The following is a 24,441-nucleotide window of genomic DNA, read 5'->3' as shown; positions in this document are numbered from 1 at the left end:
GTGTCGACACCGGTGGACAGATTTGTTGTTACGCGGTGTAGAATTGATGCCGCAAAACTCGGGAAACTTTCGAATTCGTTTATTTGTCTATTGTTGGAAAGCGAGGAGGACCGTATACCAAAGCCTCTGCACTGCCGTGTCGTTTATCTGGGTGTGTGCTCCTCGAAGTCGAATATATACAGCCACCGGCGGTGGGTGTAGTTTGAGAAACTTTAAATCCTAGGGAGCATCTGGTACATATATAGGTCAGACGCCCAATAACGATTAAGGCCACGACCTTGGCCGGCAACTGCATCGCGCCACGGTTTTTATTATCTGCCGCGAATCGGCTAAAATTCGTATAGCAAATGATATTTATAGTTGAAGTTTCAATATACGTATACGTATATGTATACGTATCCACAGTTCCGATAATGTCTTCTCGTCCATTTCCAATCGGCTTCGACTATTCTCTCACGATCGCGTTATATTTACGCTCGACTATATTTAACTCGACGTGATACACACTCGGTGTTCTTTATTCATAACGGTATGTGGCAAAAGTTCCCGGACACTTGTGTGTTTGATAATTTATAGAGATCGAATGGGAGATAGTGGAAAGGAAAGCGTGGGGTTAACCTTCGTAAGTTGGCAAAACTGTTCGAAGTTTTTTTGAAAAAATTTCAACACACGCACAATAAATTTTGCGAAAATTTTTCTGCTTTTATTTTTGAACGTTTTTTTTTTTTTTACACTTCACCTCGAGGGTCGCAGTCCGCCTTTGTAGTTTGCCGAACGAAGACAAGGACTACGAATAAAATATAACCGAAGTGAGACGAGGCAATCGTTATTTTATAGAAGAGATAAAGAAAGCCGTGATTGAGTCCGGTGCATCGGTGAAATTTCACGTATGTATGCCGAAGAATCCGTGTTCTCCGAAGTATTGTCCCGGCGTTGATATCGGAAAGACGAAGGATCGTGCAAAAGAAGGGAAAAGAAGAAATGTGAAGAGGTTGAAGAGTTGTTCGCGTCCTCGTAAATTTTCAATTCTCGATTGTCCTGTGTACAATACTGTTCTTCGTTGAATAACATGCAAGAGTGGTTCGTCGAAATAATTGAATTTATTCTGGTTTTTTATTCGATTGTATAACATTTCGATTCAGTTGTAGATTTTAATTTGCACCCTTTATAACGCCGTGTGACTTAGAGGTGACTATTTCGTGTCAAATGACTGTAGTGGATTTACTTTAAATAATATAAGAATGCAGTTCTTTTTATCCTGGGTTAAATGGGGAGCGGGTAGGGTGACTCTTCGGTAGCTTTCCAAGTCAAGCTGCATTCCTCGCGACCAATGTTAAGGATGGGTGACCGCGAACGTTGAAAAAAAAAAAGTTTATAAGTTCACCTGTAACATATCACTTCTCCCTGTAATAATAAACATCGTTTTAAATTTAAACACCGAGAAGCAATCGTATCATAAATTGTTCACCCTTTAATGCACTTTCTTCGTACAATAATAATCATGTTTCTTGAGAAAATTGTCGTCTATATATTATACAAGACATTTTTCCCTGAACGAAGAATCAGAAATAAGATGAAACATAAACGACACCGTCGTTCAGGTTAACGATTTTCTACTTTGCGCGCATTTACGTCGATCGTTTCGCAAATTTCCCCGTTAAGTCGCTTCATTATCTCGATCACGGCCTCGAAGCGTGTTTCGAGACGAACGTGTAAGTACAGCTGCTTAAAACGATTTTCGATCGTTCCGAACCAACGACGAATTTCCTTCTCGGTAAGATTGTCTAAAAGAAAAAGTTTCGTAATTGGAACTGTTCCGGCGAAAGAAAAATAGGAAGAGAGGAAGAAAAAAAAGAAGAATGATTGTAAAGTTTGGAGTTGCACAATCCTAAGGAGAGATCGTTTCTCGCAGTAGGTCACCTTCCTTCCATTGCCGGGTGCTGAGGTAATTCGAGCAATTTGCTCGGACAACTCAAGCAGATCGCTGGCGAACCTAATAATTTCCTCCTTCTGTCCAAGAATCGTGCATACATGCCACGATTTTATTTTTAGGAAAAGAAACTCTTCTCGACGGAGCTTTCGATAATTGTAACCTCGGGTAAAATATTTTACATTCGATTATTTGTATTTTACAAAATTACATTTGTATTTTGAAGAAATATTGAAAAATTTCCGAGTAGTTTGAAATTAAGTAAAAAAAATTCAGATCGAGAGGTTTAATTATAGAAAAATTGACGTGACGCCAAATTTTCGACACTTCAACCTTCTTAGAGAAAATTTTATGTCACCAAGTGGTGCAGAAAAGAAAAAAATAAGTGTGTTATTCTTCGATATTTCAGAAGTTAATATTTTTGCAACGATATTTATGTAAGGGTAGATGGTCTTTTAATATTTGATCTTTCGTTTGTTATTCCCAAGTGGTCAGAATTCACGATTATAAATCATCAAGATGGCAAGAAGATACATGCCCGACGAACAGGTATACTAATGCACACGTGAACAGCGTGCTGCATCAAATTACAATTCAGCAGAGACGAGTGGGAGTGTCCAGACTGTATTTAGTCGCCGTAATAGTTTCTTTAACGACCTAATCAACGTGGCTGCCGTAAACTCTAATTACCAGTTAAACTCTGCGTTCGCCGCAAGATGACTGTGATTTTGCCGTTTAAGCTGACGTTTTGGCTGTAGCATGTGCCAGAAAATGAAAATTCATCATCATCCAATTTCGTGGCTTATTAAATTCTCTGAAAAACATAGTACCTTGAAACCTCAGACCTTTAATCTACTAAATTCATGATCGTAATCAGTTATGTACATTATCATTAACAATTTTCCTTCTTTTAATATTTTCCTGCCAGTCGAGACACTTACACATAAACATAACGCGGTCAGTAAATTCCATATAACCACTTATAAGAAATTTTTAATAGACGTAAATTATTTCTTCATACCGTAAGGCTACTTTCCAATGATTAATTATTGACATAAAAATTTCACACATTAGAGAGATTCCCTCTCGAAGCATATATTTCTTTTCACATTTTTCATCCCACATATTCTAATACTTTTTTTTCTTCTTTTTTTCATTTTCATTTGCATCCCAACATCCTCGTTCCTCCTCCCAACGTACGCCAAAATCGCTCCGCGATAGGGTTACATAACCTCAACTGACCGGGCGGTATCGCGTTTTGGACAGAAACACAATGAACTCGTTAACGCGGTCGATTGTCAGCGTTCAATTTTAGTGGTCATTGAATTGCGCAACACCCGCCTATAGGAACGTAGATAATAAAGAATCTTTCAGGAACGCCCGCTCCTGAGAATCGTGGCATTACGTCAGACGCCGGCCAGCATTATCCATTTAATCTGATAAATGACGTCGGGTTAATCAGGCAATGGCGAACAGAACGCAGCTCGCCGCCGGATGCGAGGCACGTACGCGACGCGCGTGATCCTCGTCCTCGGCTGGCTTTTCTCCTTCTCGACGCCGTCCCGTCCCATCTTGCTCCTCCGCTTTGCACCGTGACCCATTTCGACCAGACGCAAAGGTGAAGGGGAGTGGAAGCGGGAATGGAAGGGAAAGAAGCCGCAGAGATCGGTACAATGTATGTATTCGACGAATAACCGCACTTCGGATGACTCGTCGCTTGGGAATCTGCGTTTTCTGTGGTTTTAGTGGTGTTTGACGCTAGATGAGAGACAGCGAGGCTCTTTTTCAGACGAATAAAGTCCGTTGAAAAGCGACGTCGTTCGGACTGAAATGATCCCACTCACGGTGGACGCGATTCCTTAAGGCTCTATCGTTAAGTTGGTACACCTACAACGATGGTAATTTCGAGCAATCTCAGCGTCGCGTCGAGAGAGGCATAAATGCGAGCATTTACGAGGATAGTGGTTCGATAGGTGCTCTACAGGTGATTTTCATGAGCTGACGATGGGAAGTGGTTATATTGTACTTCTGCGTATAGTACGTGAAGTGTAACAGTATGTGGAGAGATTGAATGCACGGTTCTTGTATGCACATGCGTGAACCTGGAAGCTGAATGTGTGTATACATATTGTACATGATACACAACTTCGGGAGAATATTCTTCTGAGAACTGTTATTTTACCTCTTTGCCTCTTTACTTTTTTATTGGAGCAAATATCTTGTTCGGAATTCTTTTCTTCCGAAGTGAAACTATACTTCTTTTATATGTACGTAGAAGCAACGTAGTATAAGCACATGTGAGCGTCGAATGTTAATCAATTCTTTTCCTGTAAAAGATACCATCACAGTTGAAAAATTTCTGAAATAATATCCCCAAAAATGAGTAAGTTCACGTTGAAAGAATCAGGAACCAATTTTTTCCGCTGTAGCAGGCGCTCGTGGCCCAGAGAACGTGGTACCACCTGACGACCGACAGCGCTACGCGATTGGTTGCTTTGCGAGCGGTCGACCAATCGCTCGCCTCCTTTAGCGTGGCGCGTCGTGCCGGTTGCCGGCTTTCGCACTGGTTCGGCTGCTGCCTGCGGCTGGTTGGCTCGCTAGCAATTGCGCGCAAAAGCGAGAAAAGGCGAGGGCGAGCAGCATGCTAGTTTGCGAGACAAGGAGGAACGTGGAATCGCGATCGCGACAGAGCAAACGTTTCTCTCTTACGTGCGTGTTTCGTGCAGAAACGAAGAGAAAGAAAGACGAGCAGAGACACGCGTGGAAAGAACAACGAGGATAAAAGTAAATGGAGAGGAAAGAAAATGGACGTAGGAGCGACACGAGAGACGGAACGAGAAAGAGTAGGAAAGGAGCGTACGTGCAAGCAAGACGCCGCTACTGAGGAGCGGTTCGTGCGAGAGGGACGCGGCGAGAGCGCGAGAAGGACACGTGGATGAAAAAGGGGGGCACGGTGGTGCGGTGCTAGCTGCCTTCGGCGAGTCGACAGTTTGGCGTTCGGTGTTGCTAGGCGCGAGGGCCACTGTCAGTGCCAAGGCGGCAGCCGGTAACCTTCTTGCGCGATCGCGAATTGTGCCACCTTTTTTAACCGTTTCTCTCGTTTTCGTGTACATCTGTTCCGTCATTCCACTCGCCAATCCTGTATAGTATTTTATACGTTATATTTTATCGTTGTTTTTTTTACTCCAATACGATACTTCCCCGTCAAGAATGCATTTTCGAGTCTGTTCGAACGGTGAACCACCGGCACCCGGCTCAGGTTGTCTGTCTTTGGCAGCACTGCGTCGCCGAGGTAGTCGTCGTGGTGCTGCGTCTGCGTGCGTGTGTGCGTGTACAGCGCGAAGAGGACATGGAGACACGCGAATTCAGCGAAGTGACGAACGACGATTGGAGCCGTCTTTCGAACGATTTTTTTTCGTCACCGCCATGGTTGCGCCATTCCGAGGGAATACTTCTTTCTATGGAGCCGGTAACCAGGTAGAGATCTGATTATCATGTGAAAGCTGCGAGTAAAAGATGGAATTTGAACGGTGCGCGCATCTTGCAACAAGTAAATGAGATAAATTCGTTACCAATGACGAAGCTACCAGTTCGTGAATGAAAGCTATTTTGAATTTTTCGAAGTACCGGTGATTTTTTAAAATTGCTCAACAATATGGTTAATGAACGTATGGAGGAGGCTGTTCGAAAGAGCCAATGAAGTGCGAAGTATTTAGCGCGCGATTCCATCTGGCTGTTATCCTCGTTACAATCGAATTTTTTATCGCTCCCGTTTATTTTCGTACTACTTTCTTCTTTTTAAGAATAATATAATCGCGAAACAGCTTCGTATGAAATAAATATTAACATAAAGTTATGAAAATAGGAATACGTATGAATTATGGAAGCGCGGAAAGGAATTTTAGCACGTGTCGCACACGGAGTACTGCCAACGGTAAAGCGCATAAAAATTGCGCCGGCATTCAAACACTAATACGACGTGTTTTGTTGCCCCTTATCGGAAAGTGGAATATCTCGAAACGTTTTCACGTTTCAGAAGCAGCTCGTGCGAAATAATAGGCACCATCGACGCGTACGGACACGAACGAGGATAAATCGTTTCGATTTCATCGAATTTGTCGCATCTTATCTTCACCACGTTTGCTGGTCGTCGAACACGCTTCTGACCAAAAGCTTTTCAATACTTAACATCGATATATTATTCGATGCTCGAGCAATAAATTATCTAGCAGCATTAACATGACTTATTAGAATTTGACACAGGTGTATTACAATACGATCGACTAGTTATCAAAAAAATAAACAAGATATCGAATTACAATTTGTCACAGCCGCTTAGAAACGAAGCATAAAAATAGAAGAATCGTTGGTACCGCGTCTCTTCGTATTAATTTCACATACAAGTGTCCAAATAACATTTTTGTTTCTGTAAATTAGCCTTTAACATCTTTTGATACGACGTTGTATTAATAGACTTCTGCGTCGTTGTCTCTTGGTACAGGAACTTGTGTCGGGACCACGCGTGTTTACGCGCGAAGCTGCGTCGCAAAATCGACACAGAGAAGCATGTGTATTGAAGAAAATGCGTAGTTAGTGGGTTGTACCCTCTGATTCGTCTTTGAATCATTCGGTGTCCCTTGGTTGTCCGCGTTCGCACAATTAGGGGGGAATGAGCGTGTAAATCGAGCAATAGTTTTGCGTGTGCGGGACGTAGCTGCGCAAACGTATGCGCGGTTTACATTTCTATGATCGATGCTAGAATTTTTGGAACTAGTTTCTCTTCTTAGAGCTATCCACTTGAAAGATCGATATACAGACATAGTAGTTTTTTTCATGGGACTTGTTGATCTTGTTTCATGTGTATATTAAGCGTGAATTGGAAATAAAAATATAGGGTATAATTCGGGAAGTGAAATATAAATTTTAAACAGTGTTGCCAACTGTCATTCGAATATATCCATTATTTTCCATATTGTTAAATATAACGAACTGTTCTTCACTTTTTACGTTATTCATTTCTCTAATGCACAATTCTATATGCGCTAAATATTCAAGTGCACTTTCTTTGTTCTTAACCAGGAATTTTATTATAGATAGGAACTGTTGTGTATACATACATCTCTCGTAGAAAGAATTCCTATACTTGACACTTCGAAATGTCAACCATGTGTTGCCATTAATATGTCGTTTGACCAGTAATACCTAATTAACCTCCTTACGGTATGAAGCATAAAAATTTCCGCTTCTTTTTTCTAGGTTTACTGCTTCAGTCGAAGGTAATCCGTACAATCTGCCGCCGGTGTATTTAACAATTTTTTTATTTTCAACTTTTTTCTTCTCAATTACCATGTCGTTTTCCCTGGACCGGTTTGGTGAAGTAACGATTATCAAATCCCCCGTTATACGGTATTTTACATTTTCGAATCATTGACGTGTATCTAGAACTCGGTGGCGTATCTTCGTTGTGTCATCATTTATACACCACAAGTTGCTATACCTGTCACACTAGGACCGCTCAGAAAACGATATATTTCTCAAGGGGAACGTTTACTAACCTCTAATAACCGCCATCGTGTGTATCAGCCTGAATCAATTATTCGTTGAATTTACCGTGATCCCTTTATCCATTCTCGTTACTCTATCGTCGCCCTAACGTCCAGTTAACTATCGATTATTATGTTTCTTTCTCGCTTTTATACTCGTAATTTCTCCTCTGGCTATTACGTTCCTAGCAATCGAACCGCGATCAAAAACCGGTTCTTAAATCTCGAATCATTACAAAGCGTATACCTGTCCCTCAGTTCCCTCTCTTCATCTTTCATCGAGCTATCTTCGTCTCTTTCTTCCTGGTAAGCTCTCTTTTGGACGTTCAGAAGCAGCGTTCCACAACTCGGCTACGCAGCCGGTTCAATTTCGTGGCGTATTAATTAATCGAGCGCGCTTCGACAGGCGTCGGTAAAACAGCGCGCGGATCTGTCCATGGACTACGTTGGTCGATGCAAAGAGTATGTGTCAATAACAGGAACGTCCGCTGCCCCAAAGGAGAAACGCGTTTCGGTTAATAATGACGCGCCCGTCCAACTCTCTTTGTGTGTGTGCTGCGTGCGCGCGTGTGTGTACACGTGCGCACGCTCGTATTTCCGCGTAGAAAAGGTCAAAAGATCGTCGAAAGGAAATCGTGTTACTGGCAATTAATCAGCCAGACAGAGTCAGGCCACGGGGATGTGTGCAGCTTGTGTAATGCGGACTGATGACGTTGAAAATTTGTTTTATTTTCAGGAAATATGGAAAAAAAAGAATTTTTCATCGATCTCTTGATATTCAGTGTATACTAAACGTGGTTTTAATATCGACTTCGAATTTAAAGTTAAATTTAAAGAATGAAAATTTGTTATATACTAATGATATGTAATTTGATGAATTTAAGTGGAAAAATTTTAAATTAAAGTTTTAATTAAAATTTTCAAATATTTGTACTTAAACTGGAAATTTGCGTTCGAATGTAAAGTTCTTCTCGCGGAATTTTTAATGTTGTGAACGATTCAGATTTAATTAAATCACGAGGCAGAAATTCAAGTTCAATTTCGAGTTGTGAATTTTATTTGTTCGCCAATGAAAGAATCGCTCTTTGTCGACGTAGATCGCGGCAGTGATGTGTACGCGTCTCGAGAGGCGGCAGTGGTGAAATTTACGCTGGATCAGTGTCGTCAGTAGTTAGTCCCGGAACTGGTAGGACAGATCGGTCGGGAACGCAGTTAAACCCACTTCGACAGGCAGACAAATGAAGTGCTTATCGTTTCTCGCAATTCCTCTCAATAATTCCTCGGCGGATCTAATGAAATTTTTTGCTCTCCCGCGCCATTCTCGTCAACCGTAATAATTTCTCCTACACTTCTTTGCAAGAACATTCTTCAGTTAAGTGTTCTTTTCTCTCGCTCTTTCTTTTCTCTCTCTCTCTCTCTCTCTCTCTCTCTCTCTGTCTCTCTATCGCTATTCTTTACTACTTTCCAGAATTTTTATCGACGCGCATTAGTGACAATTAATTCCGCGGAATAATTAAAAAGGACACTTCTTATTGCTTCGAGTCGTTTGAAAAAGTGGAACGAGCAGATTAATAAATGTTTCAACCGACTGCAACGCTTTTTCTCCGCCGGCACGAGAATCGTGTGTATAATATAACTGGGGAAAGTATCGTGAACTAGATGCTTTCAAAGTTAATCTCTCTTATTTATTTCACTTATCCGGAAGATGTTGCTTTTGAATACACTGTCAACTGAACAAATTACTGCAGCTTTAAGTCTCTCTCTCTCTTTTTTAATTTTCAAAGAATTCTCTATCGCGAAAATAAACGGAGATAATATCTATTTCGTTTTCTTCGCTCGATACTCTGCCACACTGAAATATCTTCCAAAATTTACGTTCCCCGTATTCCTTAAATTCACCTTAACGTTTCACCTCTTAACCACTTCCAAACATCAGGCTCTCCAATTCATTCGTTACAATTAGCCGAAAACCTTAGCGTACATACACCCACGCAAACTTCCCATCTCTTCTCCAAAATACAACATATATAATGACCACTATCAGAATTTCCTTCGTACACATACACAACTGTCCCCGCAATCAGGATATTGCCAAGTCCGTTTCGCACCTGCGAACCTGTTTTCGTACACCTTATACTTCCCCGCGTCTGAATTGTCCAATTTCGAAATGCTGTTGCGCGCCTTTTGAATATGGCGGCGCGGACCAACCGACCAGTCTCCTACGTCTCTCCTTCACCGGTCGACCTTGAGACCAGCTGACAAACCGAGGAAGAAGCCGCCGCAGCATCGCTTGAAACGACCGGGGCGGAAGGGAGGGGAGGGGGATTGCGCAATGCTTCGAAATACCATGACATCGGAACGCCCATCGTCGGTCACCCTGCCCCATCCTCAGGGTTCCTCTTTGTCTTCGGTGAAATTCGTAAAGAGGAAGAAGAGGAAAGAAGACGAGAGAACGCGATGTAATATATATATATATATATATATGCATGTATGTATGGATGTCCATCTTTTTCTATCTCACTCATTCCCCTATTCTGTTCTCTTTGTATCTTTCGCAGACAGAATGTCGGCCTGTCCGACGGATGAATTTATTTTCGTACACGCCTTTCGACTTCACCGACAAGAGATTTATGCGAGAATCGCGGTCCGTGGCGAACTTTTAAGCGCACCGGGGATTATTCATACCCCGCGGTCGCTCGATGAGAAATTAACAACGGGAGCCGTGTTCGTTTTTCGGTTAAACGCGGAGGAGCGCTCGTCGGTGAAGAGATGTATCCACTGTTTCCTCTTCTTGTGTTACATATTTGTCTCTCTGTCTCTCTGTTGCTCTCGCTCTCTTTTGGATTTTGCGAGAACGTGTTCAGTAAATCAGGAACTCGATGTATCGTCGGCATATTTCGTTCGCGGAATATCTGTGCGTGTGTTAACTCTTCCCCATAGCGAAAATGATTTTTTTCGAGCGCTGTTCCGCTTGCAACGATTATTTCCGTTGGAAATATTATGTTCAATGAAGCTTGTCATATAGGGTACTGGAAAAATTTTTCCCGGTATTATGAGAGAAGCACGATTTTTCTGGATTATTTTGAGTAGGTTTTTAAATTGTGCAATTGCTTCAAAACGAAGCTTCCTCAATTTTTTTAATCCTCTTCCATGCAAATTTTATTAGAATCAGGAACGAAGAGTTGGGGCAATTTGTATGGAAAAATTCCCGAGTTTATTTATCGTCGATGGTAAATCAAAAAATGCTTTGGAGTGTTCTTAGTGAGATAAGAGTATAGTAGTAGTGTGTATGGTCGAAATCGACTAGCGAGAAAGATACGCAAGGTCCCGATAATTCGTTACGTGCGATCGACCTTCAACTCATCGAGTGGCTTCGCTGATCGTCAATTTGGCTGACGTGTTCGACTTGGTGTGCTGTTTTATTAAATCGATCAGCGAACGTGTCCTCCTTTTAGTCTTCGATTTCCGCCCAACATTGACGTTGTGCGCTTACTTCTGAATCATCTCGTCTGTTATCTTTCCTTATGATCTTCTAGTCATCAGTTACCAAGTAATATAATCTTTGGTTTAACCCACTAAGCCCGTATTTATTTTTTCATTATCGAAGCGAGTGATTAATATATTATATTATTCTTGGAATTAAAAAAAATTATAAACCACGACAAATAAATTTTCAAGTAAACTTAGTAGCAACGAGTGAAAATAAAAATCAGCGATAGAACTTCTCGTATTTTTCAATATTTCACTTGGAACATCTCAAGTGACCCGTCAGAGTAGGTATCTTGTTACAAAACAAGGCAATACTGCCGTTGGGTACATGGAGTTCTAAGTATACAAACTACATTTTACAATAACATCCGTCAGTCCGCCAACAGGCGCGCTAAAGGACGAACGGCCAGTACACGCGCCGTGTACGAATGCCCGATACATTCATCAATAATACAGGACCCTAATCCCGGGCCGATCAATGGTCAAAACGGGGAAGGACCGGTGTAGTGTAAGGACCGCTAAAATTCCACGCGTATCTGCCTAGCTAATTATAACGTCTCTCTCTCTCTCTTTCTCGTCGTCCCCTGTCGCGATCCTCGATCAAAGTGTCCAAACTCCTAATCATCCACGCGTAATGCTCTCTCGAAGAAGTAATCGAGAGAAGAAAAAACAACGAAGCCTCTCTCGAAAGAAGAAAAACGAAAAGAAAAGAAACACTCTATGCCCGATAGACAAAAAGGAAATCGCGGTGAAACGCGCGTAGCGTACATTTCGTTGTCGGCGTAGCTGGGGGATTAAAAGCTTCGACACAGAAGAGAAGAAGCGAGAAAGAGAAAGACAGGAAGGCTGGCTGTGCGCGCTATCTGCGGGGCAGGAGGGCCGCGGGAGATGCGTCACCGAGAGGTGGTGGTTACCACCCTCGCCCTCCGTGGCTCTTTTGAAGGTCAAGGTTTCCCGCCCTTCTCTGTGTATGTGTTATACGTATACGTGTATATAGTGGCAAGAGGATTACGCGGGGGTAAGAAGGGAAGGTTGCAGGCGTAGAAGTGTTGGTAGACGGCGACACGGAGTTCGGTGGGGGTTCGAGGGGTGTATGTGGGTGGCTGGGGGTGTGTGCCAGGGGTGGCGAGAGCCCGGTGCCCAGTATTTATAGCGCTTGCGAACCGGTCGATAGCGGATAGCGACACTGCGCAGTTGGGAAGCCTTCGTACCGAACTCCATCGCCTCTCCTCCCTCGCCCTCTCACCGTTTGTCCTTGTCTCTCTGTCTTTCTCTCTTTCTCATTTCAGCTGCCACCCTGCCTCGTTCACCCTTTACCCCCGACCTCTTACTTGCTTGGCCACCCCTTTCGCATCAAGGCTTTTCGCTCCCTTTTTCTTCTTTTTTCCCTCCGTTCGCTCTTCTCTATCCGCTTTCTCTTTAAACTTAATTTTTTTTTGGTACATCGTAAAGGGTGAACGTGTATGGGACAGGAGAGAAAAGGAGAGAAGGTGGTGGTAGTGGTGGTGGTCTTTTTCTCTGGGATATTGGTCATGGGTGTATATATGGGGATGTGTTCGCGGGGGATGGATTAGGAGAATGGTCGATATTGATATTGATTGGGAGTTTTTAGTGGCCACCGATGGTTTAGAAGTTGCCCTGTCGACCGTTAGAGGGAGAGAGGAATCGCCATGGTGATCGTGTTTCGCCCCGATAGGTCATCGGGTAATCGCGTGACCGGCCGAATGTTTTCAGGTTTCAGGATTATCGTGACCAGAGATCTTCAATGTTGTTTATCTGGAATTCTCGGTACTGGAACGAAAGAACCAGTTGTTGTTTTTTTTTTCTTCTTTTTTCCTTTATGTTTCCTAGCAGTGCGAGGTTTAAGTGTTGAACGTTTCCTTCGCGCGATTCTTTCCTTTCCGGAAAAACACGCGTCTCAATCGATGTACGTGGCGGTCGCTTGTTTTCCATTGTTCGTTTCACATGCATCCTAAATATAGAGGGTTCCAGTCTATTTTCGCGGTAATTCATGATGTACGCTATCGGGAAATAAGCGATGGCTCGTCGCGCTAAATAAAGGTGACGGATTATCGAGTGCTGGACTATTAATAAGAACCATTCGACTCGATGTTAATTTAAACACGTTCGTATACACCTAGTCGATGAAAAATAATTGATGAACCTCTGCGAGAGGCGCGGGCGGATTAACGCGGTAAACGATACAACTGCCGAAATAGCGAACCTAATTTTTCCGTGAAATTGAATCGTTCGCTCTTTAATGCGACTATTGATCATCCAGGAGGACAGTCGAGTCCATTTGGCGGCTGATTGAAGAGCGGCTAATTTCGTTGTGATTAACAGCCTTGTGTGTTGCATGGAATCACTGAAAACTTTTTTTTTTTTATAGTAAAATTCACCAGATACGGTGAGTTCTTCAAAAAAAAAAAAAAAAAAAAAGTAATCCCTGCAAAACTTCGACGGAACAACCAAGCGGAAGTAACTGGAAGGCTCTTTGTTCCAAGGTCCGCCAACCTGACCAAATGCAAACTACCGTATCCTCGTCTCTCTCTCGAGCGAAAAAACGCTACATTGGCCCGAAGGCAACGATGAAAATGAAGAAGAATAAAGAGAGAAATAATTTGTGTAAATAGAAAAGAAAAAAAAACGAAACTCCTTCGAGAGAGAGAGAGAGTGTGTATCGTTAGATAAAGAACTCTAGGGGGAAAAAGCACGAGAAAGCGACGTATCAACGTATGTACCTGCCGCAGAGAGGAGAACAGGGAGACCACTAGAATCGAGAAAGATGACGAAACACAGAGGCGAGAGTATGAGTGAAACAACGAAAAGGAGAAAAGGGAGGTCAGAGGGTTGCCGAGTGCCGCCCCTATTCAATGGTGGGGGTAAACCTATCGCCATCCTCCTCCAACCGTTAGGATGCATTGGGGGTTGCTACCCTCTATTGGCTTCACTCTAGTGCAGAGAAGGACATACACGCAAGTAGAAGACTAGACAAGGACAAACGAGGCGTGGGCGTTTCTATGAAGGAAGATGGAAGCTGGTTAGCTGGAGTGAGACGCAAGATGGTGGAAATCGGCGGCTCGAGCGTAACCAGAAAGAGGAAGCGAGAGAGAGAGTGAAAAGAGGGTGTAAGAGGGACAATGGGGTGGGGAGGAAAGGTTTCGTGCGTTTCGTTGGAGAACTCTAACTACCGGGCGACCGTAAAGGTCGTCGTTGCTCTCTCCTCGTCGGCACATAGAAGTCGAGCAGCTGGCAGCAACGTCAGCAACGAGGAACGGATCAGTCCACCGTGTGCCAGCCTCGAGGTCCGTGTCTCTCTGTCTGGAACCTTTGATCGTCGCCGCGGTTGTGGAAGAAGAGACTTTCTTCGAATAGCATATAAACGGGCTCGCTAGAGATAATATTCTCTAGTACCACACGCAACATCTGAAGCGAAAACATTGTTTCTTTTTCGTTTTTTTTTTTTTTGTTGTTGTTTATCCGTAACCTCGAGTTTCTCCATTTCGAACGAGAGACTGATAATAATGAGACGGGATATCAACGAGAAGAGATTGCAGCCGAAGAATCGATCAATTAAAGGATGTTATAAGAACAACTTGGATCTCGATTGTTGGACGAATGATGTATTGTATATGATGGGGATCGATGGAAGAGGGAAGGAGAAGGATTTAAAGGAAATCAGCTGACAAAGTGACGGTGGTCGCCGTTGACGCGATCACGGAATTATTGTCGACGATCAACCGTGACGATTAGCGTGAGTAATTGGAGGAAGTAGATTCCGTAGAATCGATCATGTAGACAGAATGTCTGTTTCCCTTCAATCGCTTGTTCTAATCCACATTGACTGAATCGTTTAATATTATATGATATATCTGCAAACATTGTACAGCTAAGACTGTATGTGATAATAATGACGTGTTTTCTGACCAATTATGAACTGAACCATTTATACATTATATGATTTATATATGACATATGCTTGCATCATTTTTTTATCTTTGACACAATTTTTACCATTTTGCCAATTCGACATATTCCTCTCTGTTTTTCTTCTTTTCACACCATTGGACCTCTTCTCTCTTTTATCATCGTTATCATCGTCATCTTCGTTGTAACGTCTGGTTTTCGCTGGTATTCCTCCTCGAGAGACGCGCGCGCGTTGCACAACCGGAAAACGCGAATTAAGCGTGTAAATACGAAACGCGCCGCCGGTGACGAGTATTTACGCTGTGCATTGTCTCCACGTTTTCGCTCCCCTTTTCCGTCTGGTCGCACTCCGCTCACGATTTTGTCGCGTCGCCGATCTCGAGGCATCGCGAGAGAGGAATGCTCAGTCCTCTCTCTCTGTCTCTCGATATTACAAAGTTTGTCTCTTCTCTCTTTGGGCTGTTTCGTCGCGCGCGCGGCGTTTTGCAAGCGCGCTTCGTTATCGCGGAATGGCTGCTTATCGATGAAATCAATATCGAGTGGACTTTGAATTTCGCGAGCTCTGCGCAACATCGGCAATTCGAGACACACGAGAGAAAACAGGGGCAAAAAGAAGAAAGTAACATTTTCTCGCGAGGAATTTTCATGAAAAAATTATTCGTGATCGTATGTAGCGAAAACAGAAAAAAAAAGAAGAAGAAAGGGAAAAAAGAAAAATTCTTCTGGTTTTACCATTTATTCAGCACACAGGAGGATGTGGTTGAAATAAAATTCTGTGGAAAATATTAGCGAAGATAAAAGCCTGTATGCCACGCACGTATCGCATTTTCACGTAGAAATAACGAGACGAATAATTGCGCGCGCAAGCCTATCGTCGAACGTTTATGGGCCTGTCGACGGAGCGGATCGAAGTGGTGTGTGCATAATACCTACTGCACACTTAAAATGTACACTGAGTCACGTCGACGAAAGACATTTCATTAATTCACGCAAATCCGATGTGGACAATGAGATACATACAAATTAGTCCCCGTCCCTGGACGATTTCCTGGACGGACCGTATCGATGGCCGTACACTATCAACCAGTCATGAAAACATAACCTTAAAACTAATATAATTCCCCTTCAAAAATGTCCTGCAACGGAACATATGCAATATTCACCTGCTCGAAACACTTCAAACTACAGAAATTCATATATGTAATCCACCGTTTCACGAACTAACGCAATAACCTCAAAAAATATTTAATTTTCAATTATTCAATATAGAGGTTCGCTGGAATTATGAGTCATAGAAGATTTCACGATTCGCAAAATAATTCCTTCAAACTTCTGTAATCACATCTCGATAAAAGTTTCCAAACTCAAAGCCTTCGGTTGAAATTTTTACATATTCAAAGTACTCGTCGGTTAAAGAGAGTCGCGAAATAGTCTTGTTTAAAGATGGAAAAGTCGAAGTTTCCCGAGTATAAATCAACCTGTCCACAGGCGTTTCGTTTTCCTGCGATGCAATTTCATTTCGGTGGATGTCTGTTATTTCACTCCCTACCGCTGAATTATAGTATCGTATTACCCCCCCAACTGTACCACTCTGTTCGCATTTAACGTATGTAATACAAGAGAGAATCGTCTCTGTGAAGAGTACAATTCGTGAAAAAAGTTCGACGCCGTAGTTCGAAATTGCCGCGTCACGCGGACGGGTCCATTGCAATGATCGGCGCGGTGATGTTGCAAAGGTCTTATTGGCCTGTTCCGCGCGGCGAGTACAATGGCGTAGCGAAGACGAGAGGCGCTCGTGCAAGGACGAATTATGTAATTGTGAACGAGACACGGCCCGCGCTGCCAGGGTAATAACGATCATTGTTCAGGCGCGAATGAAAATCAGGTGACTTCTCGATGGAACGTTAAAACACACCATCTGTTCGTGGATACGTAAAATGTAGCTCACGAATGGTACTCTTTGCAGTTTCAAGGACACCTTGTTTACGATTTGTGGATCGTAATCCTAGATCGATATCTGATACGACACGCGATGTAATCTGATTTTATGGAGATACACTGTTTTTTTTTTTTAATTTATTTATTTACCGCTTTTATCTGAAACTAGGGGAAAAAATATCGAATTTAGGAAATTCAAGTGGTGTGGTTGGTACTCTCTTTAAACTTTATCTGGAAATTAATTTAATTTCACGAGAGAAACGACGGAGAGAGCAAAGACTCGAAGCATATTAAAACTGCAAGTTTCGAGAACGTTGGTAAAAAAAAAAAGAAAAAAAGAAGTACGAATTGACCGCGGAAATAAAGGCACAAGTTCCACTCGACAATTACCGTTAGCCTTATATACGTGTATATATACGAATCTCACCACGAGAGCGCATGAGTGAGTAAACGCACACGCTTCCACGCTCTGGTTCGCGTGTACGTGTATCAGTTACGTGTGTTCGACGACGAACGTGTTCCGTACCCTCTCCTCCATCGCCTATATGGGTGAATTTCGCGAGTGTCAGCTGGGTGATAAATTCGTATCGCGAATTAAATACGATTGGCTGGGTTGACAGTGACGTCAAGCCGGTGGGCAGCCGTCAAGTAGCACAACTGCGTTGCGTTGCGTTCACGGAGATTCGTAAAAAATTCGTCTCTTTTTTTTCCTTTTTTTGTGTATTCTCCGCTTTTCTGATCACTCTCGCGATCGAAACCACTAACGACGACGACGACAGACTTGCCCAAGCTGAGTCACCCGTGGGTGACATGTACATCACGTGATGCCTGGCTTTTTTCACGCGACGTAACGTGTTGTCTTGAGTTAGAATTAATCGGATCTCATCTCCCTTTGCGTACATATATGGCTGATGTTTTTTGCATGGGTGTTAGGATATATATATAGATATATAAGAGCGTAGAACCGATGTCTAACGATCACGACTTTCCCGTTTCCTTTTTCCGGTTTCTCTTGGCTGGGCGGCGATCGATGATGATGGGTTGCAGTGAGCAGGCTCCACTGCGAGTCCGAGTCCTTCAAAATGGACCTGATCCTCGACATCAACAGCTGGCTCTACCCTATGGAACTTGGTGAGTGTCTTTTGATTACTTTTTAGTCTTCCTTTTTGTTTTTACGCTTAAGATACTTAACGGGTTATCGATCGAATGAATTATTGATGAATAGGTGTGTAGGATTTGTTAGGAACATTAATATACGATATTATGGAAGAATATACATATTTTGGAAAAATATAGAAGAATGCAATGAGAATATTAAATGGCGATGGTGGCTTGTTTACATACAGAAAAGTATTAGTTACGAGATTTTATAAATAAAAGTCAGATAATTGTGACAATGTTCGGTTAGTTTTAGTCAGATAGAGTAACCTAATTCATGAAAACAGTCTGGCCACTCCAGATAAAAAACAGCTGTATGGTACTCGTTACACGATGTGAATAGAATTGACATCAGTATTTTTTCGATAGACCAACAAATATTTTTTTAACGATACATCGTCACGTTTTATTTAAGTTCGTCTAAATTTGAAGAGGATCTCCCTTCGTAACTGTACCATGGGCAATTATAAGACTTGATTAATGATCGCCATTTTTCAGTCCTCGTTTTCTTGTACCGAGAAACTTAAGCGGTAGAATTTCGTCTGATTGTAAGTTTTAACTCGACAATATTGTCGAAAGGGGAAAGTAATTAAACGTCGTCTGTTGGCGAAGGGATAACTCACCTCGCATGAAAATTCTGTTTGCTATAGCGTAGAGGCGCTGTCACGGTTCTCTCTTGGTGTGTTTGTTTACACCGCGCGCGACTCGCGACTTTGCGTGCGTGCACTTGATCGATAGTCACGGCCTGTAAATGTGGCAAGGCAGACGTGAAATTTGCCATCTCGTTTAATTCGACATCGTGTCTTAAAATTTTAACATCACTGTCATGTAGGGCATATTGTAGTTTAACGTTGAAACGAAATTTTTCATTAATAATTAGAGTTTCGTGCTACGTTCCCATTTGGTAACGTGGCAAAATCCCCCACGATCACGGTACAGTTTTCTAAAAAAATTTCTAATACGTAACAACTACTCTTTATTCGCTATTGTGAAAGGCTTCTATCTGACTTTGATCAAGAGAGAAACGATATCGGTGTAAAACATCGTAATAGCCGCAAATGTATACGCTTTATACGATCAAACGTTCGATAAACGAAAGAAGGTGAAATATATTTCACGTTACACAGAAAGTTCTGCATTGTGTACGGGACACATCCTTCGCTACGCTTGTCGTCTATTTTCATTCCGTTGACCAACGTATACAGAACGTCGCCGTTTCTCAAGCGCGCAGAATAAGATTTATATCCGTGTATAAAAGTCGTAGAACGTGTGTGGGCTACATTTGGCAGCAGCGACGATATCTAGAGATTTCTATTTTCCTTCTTGAGCGAATTTCGAATACCGCCGCTTCCGGTTGTACAACGAATGCCAAAACCATCGATGTGCCGAAATTATTTCATGTTTTCTTGTTCTGTGTTTGCTTGTGAAACGTGTAATTCCTGAAACTATACTACGGGTTTGAAATAAAAATAGGGGTGGTAGGCGACACGCGTGTCTTAGCACGCGTGATCGATAAGGAAGGAATCGATACGTACCGACACGCGGAATTCTCTCGGTCCTTCGGTAAACGTGACACGTGTTTCGCTCTAATAGACACACGTGCTACCCACGTCAGACTTTTTATTCCCGTGGCTCTTTCACTTCTTGGTTAGACGTTCGAAGGACGACCTTGGCTAATGGACACCGGCGGAACGTGTTCTGCACAGCTCGAAGCGAGCCGCTGCTGGCCTACTGTGTATATCTACTTCCAAGGTGACTTCCATCGCGTTTTTTGTGCCAACGAACTGTTTTCGTCTCGCGACGAACTTCGACACGTGAGACGTTCCTCCCTAGAATGGCGGAGATCAGATGTATTTTCGTCTCTTTTTCAGCGCTTCTCATATCTGGTCTCTTTAAGGTTCTTTCGTCGTTAGTCTGTGTTGAAAAAGCTGCTGGAGCGAGCTTTACGTTGACGTGGATGTGTAAAACGGTGACAGTTTATATCGCCATGTGTAAGCCGATGCTAAAGGTCGTCTACTCGGTTAGTGTTTGTACTACTGGCTGTTCATTCGCGTAACAACTGTCGTCATTAATGAGAACACGAGAATTACGGATGGAAAATATGTTTATAAACAGTGAAACATTGTCTTATGTGGTACATACTGTAGGATAATTACAGTGACGAATTCTTGTGATAGATAATATTAAGATATTTCTATTTCTAAATGGATTTGTGTTTTCAATCAGGAGAGAGATCGGGGTAAACTTGAACAATAAACGGTATTCGTTATAACGTATATTAGATTCGTAAATGCGCCCAAGGCCACGTCACGCTGCAGTAAACCAACCCCCTCCCTTCGAATATCGTCATTTTGACTCGCCCCACGGACAGTTCTGGATGTATCTTGTTGATTCGGGCGCTGCAGAGAGAGTGGGTGCGTCACACCCACCGTAGAAAGGGGTGGGGGTAGGAGGTGGGGTGCACCGCATCGTCGATCCACCCCTGTGCGCCTGTTCGGTGTGTTTACAGATTCATATCCTGTTTCCTTGCCACTTCTCTGAAAATGCTTTCTCGTCTATATCTCTCTTTCGTAACCCCCACAAATTTCAATGAATTGTAGCTCAATTTCGTTTCCTCTGTACTTCGCGTGCTTTTCTCTCGTAATATTAAGAATAACGATGTTAAAATCACAAAATCTATACAGGGGGGTGGGGTGGAGGCAATTCTAGAAGTTTCGCAGTCCCCAGAAATAAAATTCCCCCGCTAGGTTATAACATACATAACCAACCTATAGTAAAACGCGTGAGTGAGTGAGTGAGTGAGTGAGTGAGTGAGTGAGTGAGTGAGTGAGGTGGGGGGTGAGTGAGTGAGTGAGTGAGTGAGTGAGTGTGAGAGACAGAGAGAGGAGAATGTAGAGAGCCTGCGGCGGGGAGGGGGAACGAAGGTTAGTCCATAGGGCCAGGCAAGCAGTCCCGCTGTATTGACGCGCGGCGCACAGGCTTGCGCGAGATGACGCAATCTCCCTCCCATTCTCCCCGCTCCGCCCGTACCTCTCATTCTGCTCGTCTCCCTTCTCCCCATCCGACGTGTACCACTCCTCTCTCCTGCCTCACCCGGCTGCTCCCATAAGTTCAATGCCAAGGTCAAAACGGCCACGACTCGAAGCCGTGTCGGTCGCGATACTCGTTCGCCGAGAGAAGAAGCGGCCGTGTGTGTATCCGTGCTCTCTCTCATCGTCGTGTGTGCTCTTTGCTTCTGCTGCTGGTGTCGCCCATCGTCTTCGCACTGTCCTTTCATCGTGTATTCGCGTTTAACCTTGTCCGGTCGCGTATCGCGCGCGCTTTTTACACCGATGTGTGCACCACCGCTTTTTTCGTACACACATAGACAGTTCGTTTTCGCGTCGCGCGACTAACCTACATACACGGAACATGTTGGGTTACGAGGCATTCAGATGTGTTACGAAGAATTGTTCGGTGAGAAAGACCATTTGGAGTGCTGCAAGAGCGATGAAAATGGGTGTCAAAGCCGTCAAATCGACACGTAAACGTCAGTGGTACGCAGTAGGTTGAAGAAAGTCGTGTTTCGTTACGATGTGACCCGGGATCGTCTTGGATAGAGCAGCAAGGTCATGACAGGTGCGTGAATATTCGAATAGAGAAGGAAAGCAGGATGTCCTGCGCGGCGAATGCGGATGCGCATCGTGTGAAGAATGGATATAAACTATCGGTGGATTCTCGCTCTCTCTCTTTCTCTCTCGATCGTGCTTGACGTCACGATACAAGATGGCGGTTTTCGGTAGACCCTGGGACACGTTAAAGCAACTTTAGTACGCGGGGGTGGCCGACGTTTGTGAATGTGTTACACGGTATAGTTTTCCTTCTCCGTATCTCTCGTTCTTTCTACGTTACAGTTTCATTTACTCGTCTAATCATATCGTGTCGTAATGTAATAGTGATAATTTCGTATATCATATTTACTCTCGTAAATGTCGCATTGACGTTTTCGAGCGAATCGAAACACACTTCTAATACGGTAATTTCCATTTGAGAGCAGCAGTGCTCCGTCGATACTTTAATTGAGTGTAGCATAAAGCGTTAATGCGCGTTTGCAACGCGAGCAAATTAACGGTACGCGTCGCTGTCAGTGTCAAGGCTAATGCTGTAAATCACGCGAGCCCATATTCTTCACTCGGCTCGCATTGGTTAATACAAGCCGGGGATAGTAATACGGTCGTGCATCGCTCAACTAGATAATCTATAATCGTTATGCCATTATCGTGATGTAAGCCTAACCCACGTACATCTCTCGGTAACATGATCAATTAATTGGACGTGTGGAGATTTTTTTACAGTTTCGTTTCCATTCGTCGTGTTTCTTTGTTTGTCGTCCCCCTCGACATTGCCACGGCCGGTAATATCGATTACCGTGCTATATCTATCATCGACATAGCGTGGACTTTTAACCTTGACCCTTGTTCCCCAGGATTCTTATGTGTGCGGGTTTTTTCTCCATTTCGAGAAAAGAGTTTCGTATCTTCCATTAACCATTGTGTTTAATGCAATTGTACCAGTATGTAATCTCGTTGGCAATTTTTTTTCCTCTGCCCTTTACGTTAGTGCCCCAGTTTTCTCTGTCGTACTAGCAACCCTGTGTAGCCTGTATAGGTTAACCACTCCTCATGCGTCCCTTCTTTTTCACTCTCCCTGCCTTTCGTCCTTCACCCCTTTTTTTCTTCCCCTTTTACATGGACGTTTCAACGGTGTGTCAAAAGGGTTATTCACATGTACATACATTCAGCAGTATCACAATACCCTATTCTTTTTTGCCGTGACAATCAAACATTCCTTTGTAGGAAATATCTTTACGTTTAGTTTCGAAATTAATCATAATTTTTTCATCATTTTCAGTGTAAACGTCGTCTTCGTTATTGTTCGATTACCCCCTCACTTCCGTTCAATTCAGAGACCCATTTTGTTGCAGCGGCAATTTTCTGAGGCTTTTGCCGCTGCTCTGTCTCTTGCATAATCAATGCCAGTAGCGGCGTAGATAATCGACGTGACATATTACAGTTTTCGTGTTTCCTTCCGTACGCGTGACGTGTCGTGTCACGTTCGTAACGTGCGATGCATGATGCAACGAGAGAGTACGAAACGTTGATGCCGAGAACACTTCCCTCCCGTCTGTTATCTTTATCGCGTGTTCTCGTCGTTGTCTATGATTCTTCGGTTCGCGAAAATAGCGAGGGAAGACAGACGACAGTGTGCGGGGCCCCTATTGGTTTGGTTCCGGTCAACTGTGAATCTCGTTTGAACGTGACGATGCGAACGTCTGCAACGCCCCCAATGTATTTTCGATGCACAATTGCCTTGAAGGTTTATTATTAGATATCAATTTCCGTGTTCCGACGTCGCGCGAATTTTGCAGCATAGAGGAGCTTTTTGAACGATGAAACAAAATTTTCACGCGCAACGAACATTTTTTCCTAGGAGAAATTTTCGAACGGGCATTGTTCTTCATTTGAATATTTCGCTTGCTCTTTTGCAGGTGATAAATTTCGTTTGGTTCTCGCGACGACCTTGAGGGAGGACGGCTATCCGGATGGAGGGGAGTGGAACGCGACGGAACAGGAAGGCGGTTCCAGAGCAGACAGCTTCGAGTACGTGATGTCCGGCAAGGTTTACAGAATCGAAGGTGACGAGGCCAGCAATGAACCCAGCAGTAGACTGTAAGTGATTCATTTTCTTTTTATTGCACTTTTTTATTGATAATCAGGTGGTACTGTTAACGGAATAAAATAGAGTGACGGCCATTTTGAAGCGATGAATGTAAATAATAATATCTGTTGAAGTAATATTTTCGAACTCAGCCATTTTGGAGTATTAGATTTAGGAATTGAAATTTTACAAGTGTACCAATTAATGAAATAACACAGAATTGTTTATTGTAAGATATTTTTTAGTACACATAATTTGTCCAAATTTACAACTTGAAATTTTCATTGTGGAATCGCAAAAGGCGGTACAAAAGATATTGATACAGTTCGGTGTAAAACAAATTGCGTTGGCATTACTATTTTATTCTGCTACGATCCACCGTAATTGCCCGACGTATCTCGTGCGTGCACGCACGCACACGTCACACTGTGACGTCATTCACACGCGCCGACGTGCGTAAACGCGCCCTCTTTCTACTGTGATCTCTGATTGGCTCGCTTCCAGTGCTCAATGAAGTTCCGTGAGAGTTTTTAAGACCTCCGTGAACCATAAAACGTTCTTTCATCGTACAGTAAGAACAAAAAAGAACGCATTAACATTCGTGACACTTGAAAAAAGAAAAAAACAGAACAAAAAAGACGTTTACAAATAATCTAACTTTTAACCATTTCTGCATAATACACACGAATCTACGGTTAAAACTTAAAAAGCAATATATCTTGAAAATACGATAACATTAAAAGAGCATGTCATTTTTTG

The 24,441-nt window shown here is 43.0% G+C and overlaps 1 protein-coding gene across 1 annotated transcript in view; it reads left to right on the top strand.

Annotated features, from left to right (window-relative positions):
* Positions 1-24,441, top strand: part of LOC108577448 (DNA-directed RNA polymerases I, II, and III subunit RPABC3) — a 63,755-nt gene that overhangs the window by 7,341 nt on the left and 31,973 nt on the right. The window contains exons 2-3 of the mRNA XM_017940601.1: positions 17,875-17,958; positions 23,513-23,693. Of these exons, the coding sequence (XP_017796090.1) occupies positions 17,875-17,958; positions 23,513-23,693 (265 nt within the window). The remainder of the gene's footprint in view (positions 1-17,874; positions 17,959-23,512; positions 23,694-24,441) is intronic.

The sequence above is a fragment of the Habropoda laboriosa genome, unplaced genomic scaffold (genome assembly GCF_001263275.1).
Source record: "Habropoda laboriosa isolate 0110345459 unplaced genomic scaffold, ASM126327v1 scaffold648, whole genome shotgun sequence".
In the NCBI taxonomy this organism is placed as follows: Eukaryota; Metazoa; Arthropoda; class Insecta; order Hymenoptera; family Apidae; genus Habropoda; species Habropoda laboriosa.
Note: the sequence above shows the minus strand (reverse complement) of the source record. Positions and strands in the feature narration are given on the sequence as shown.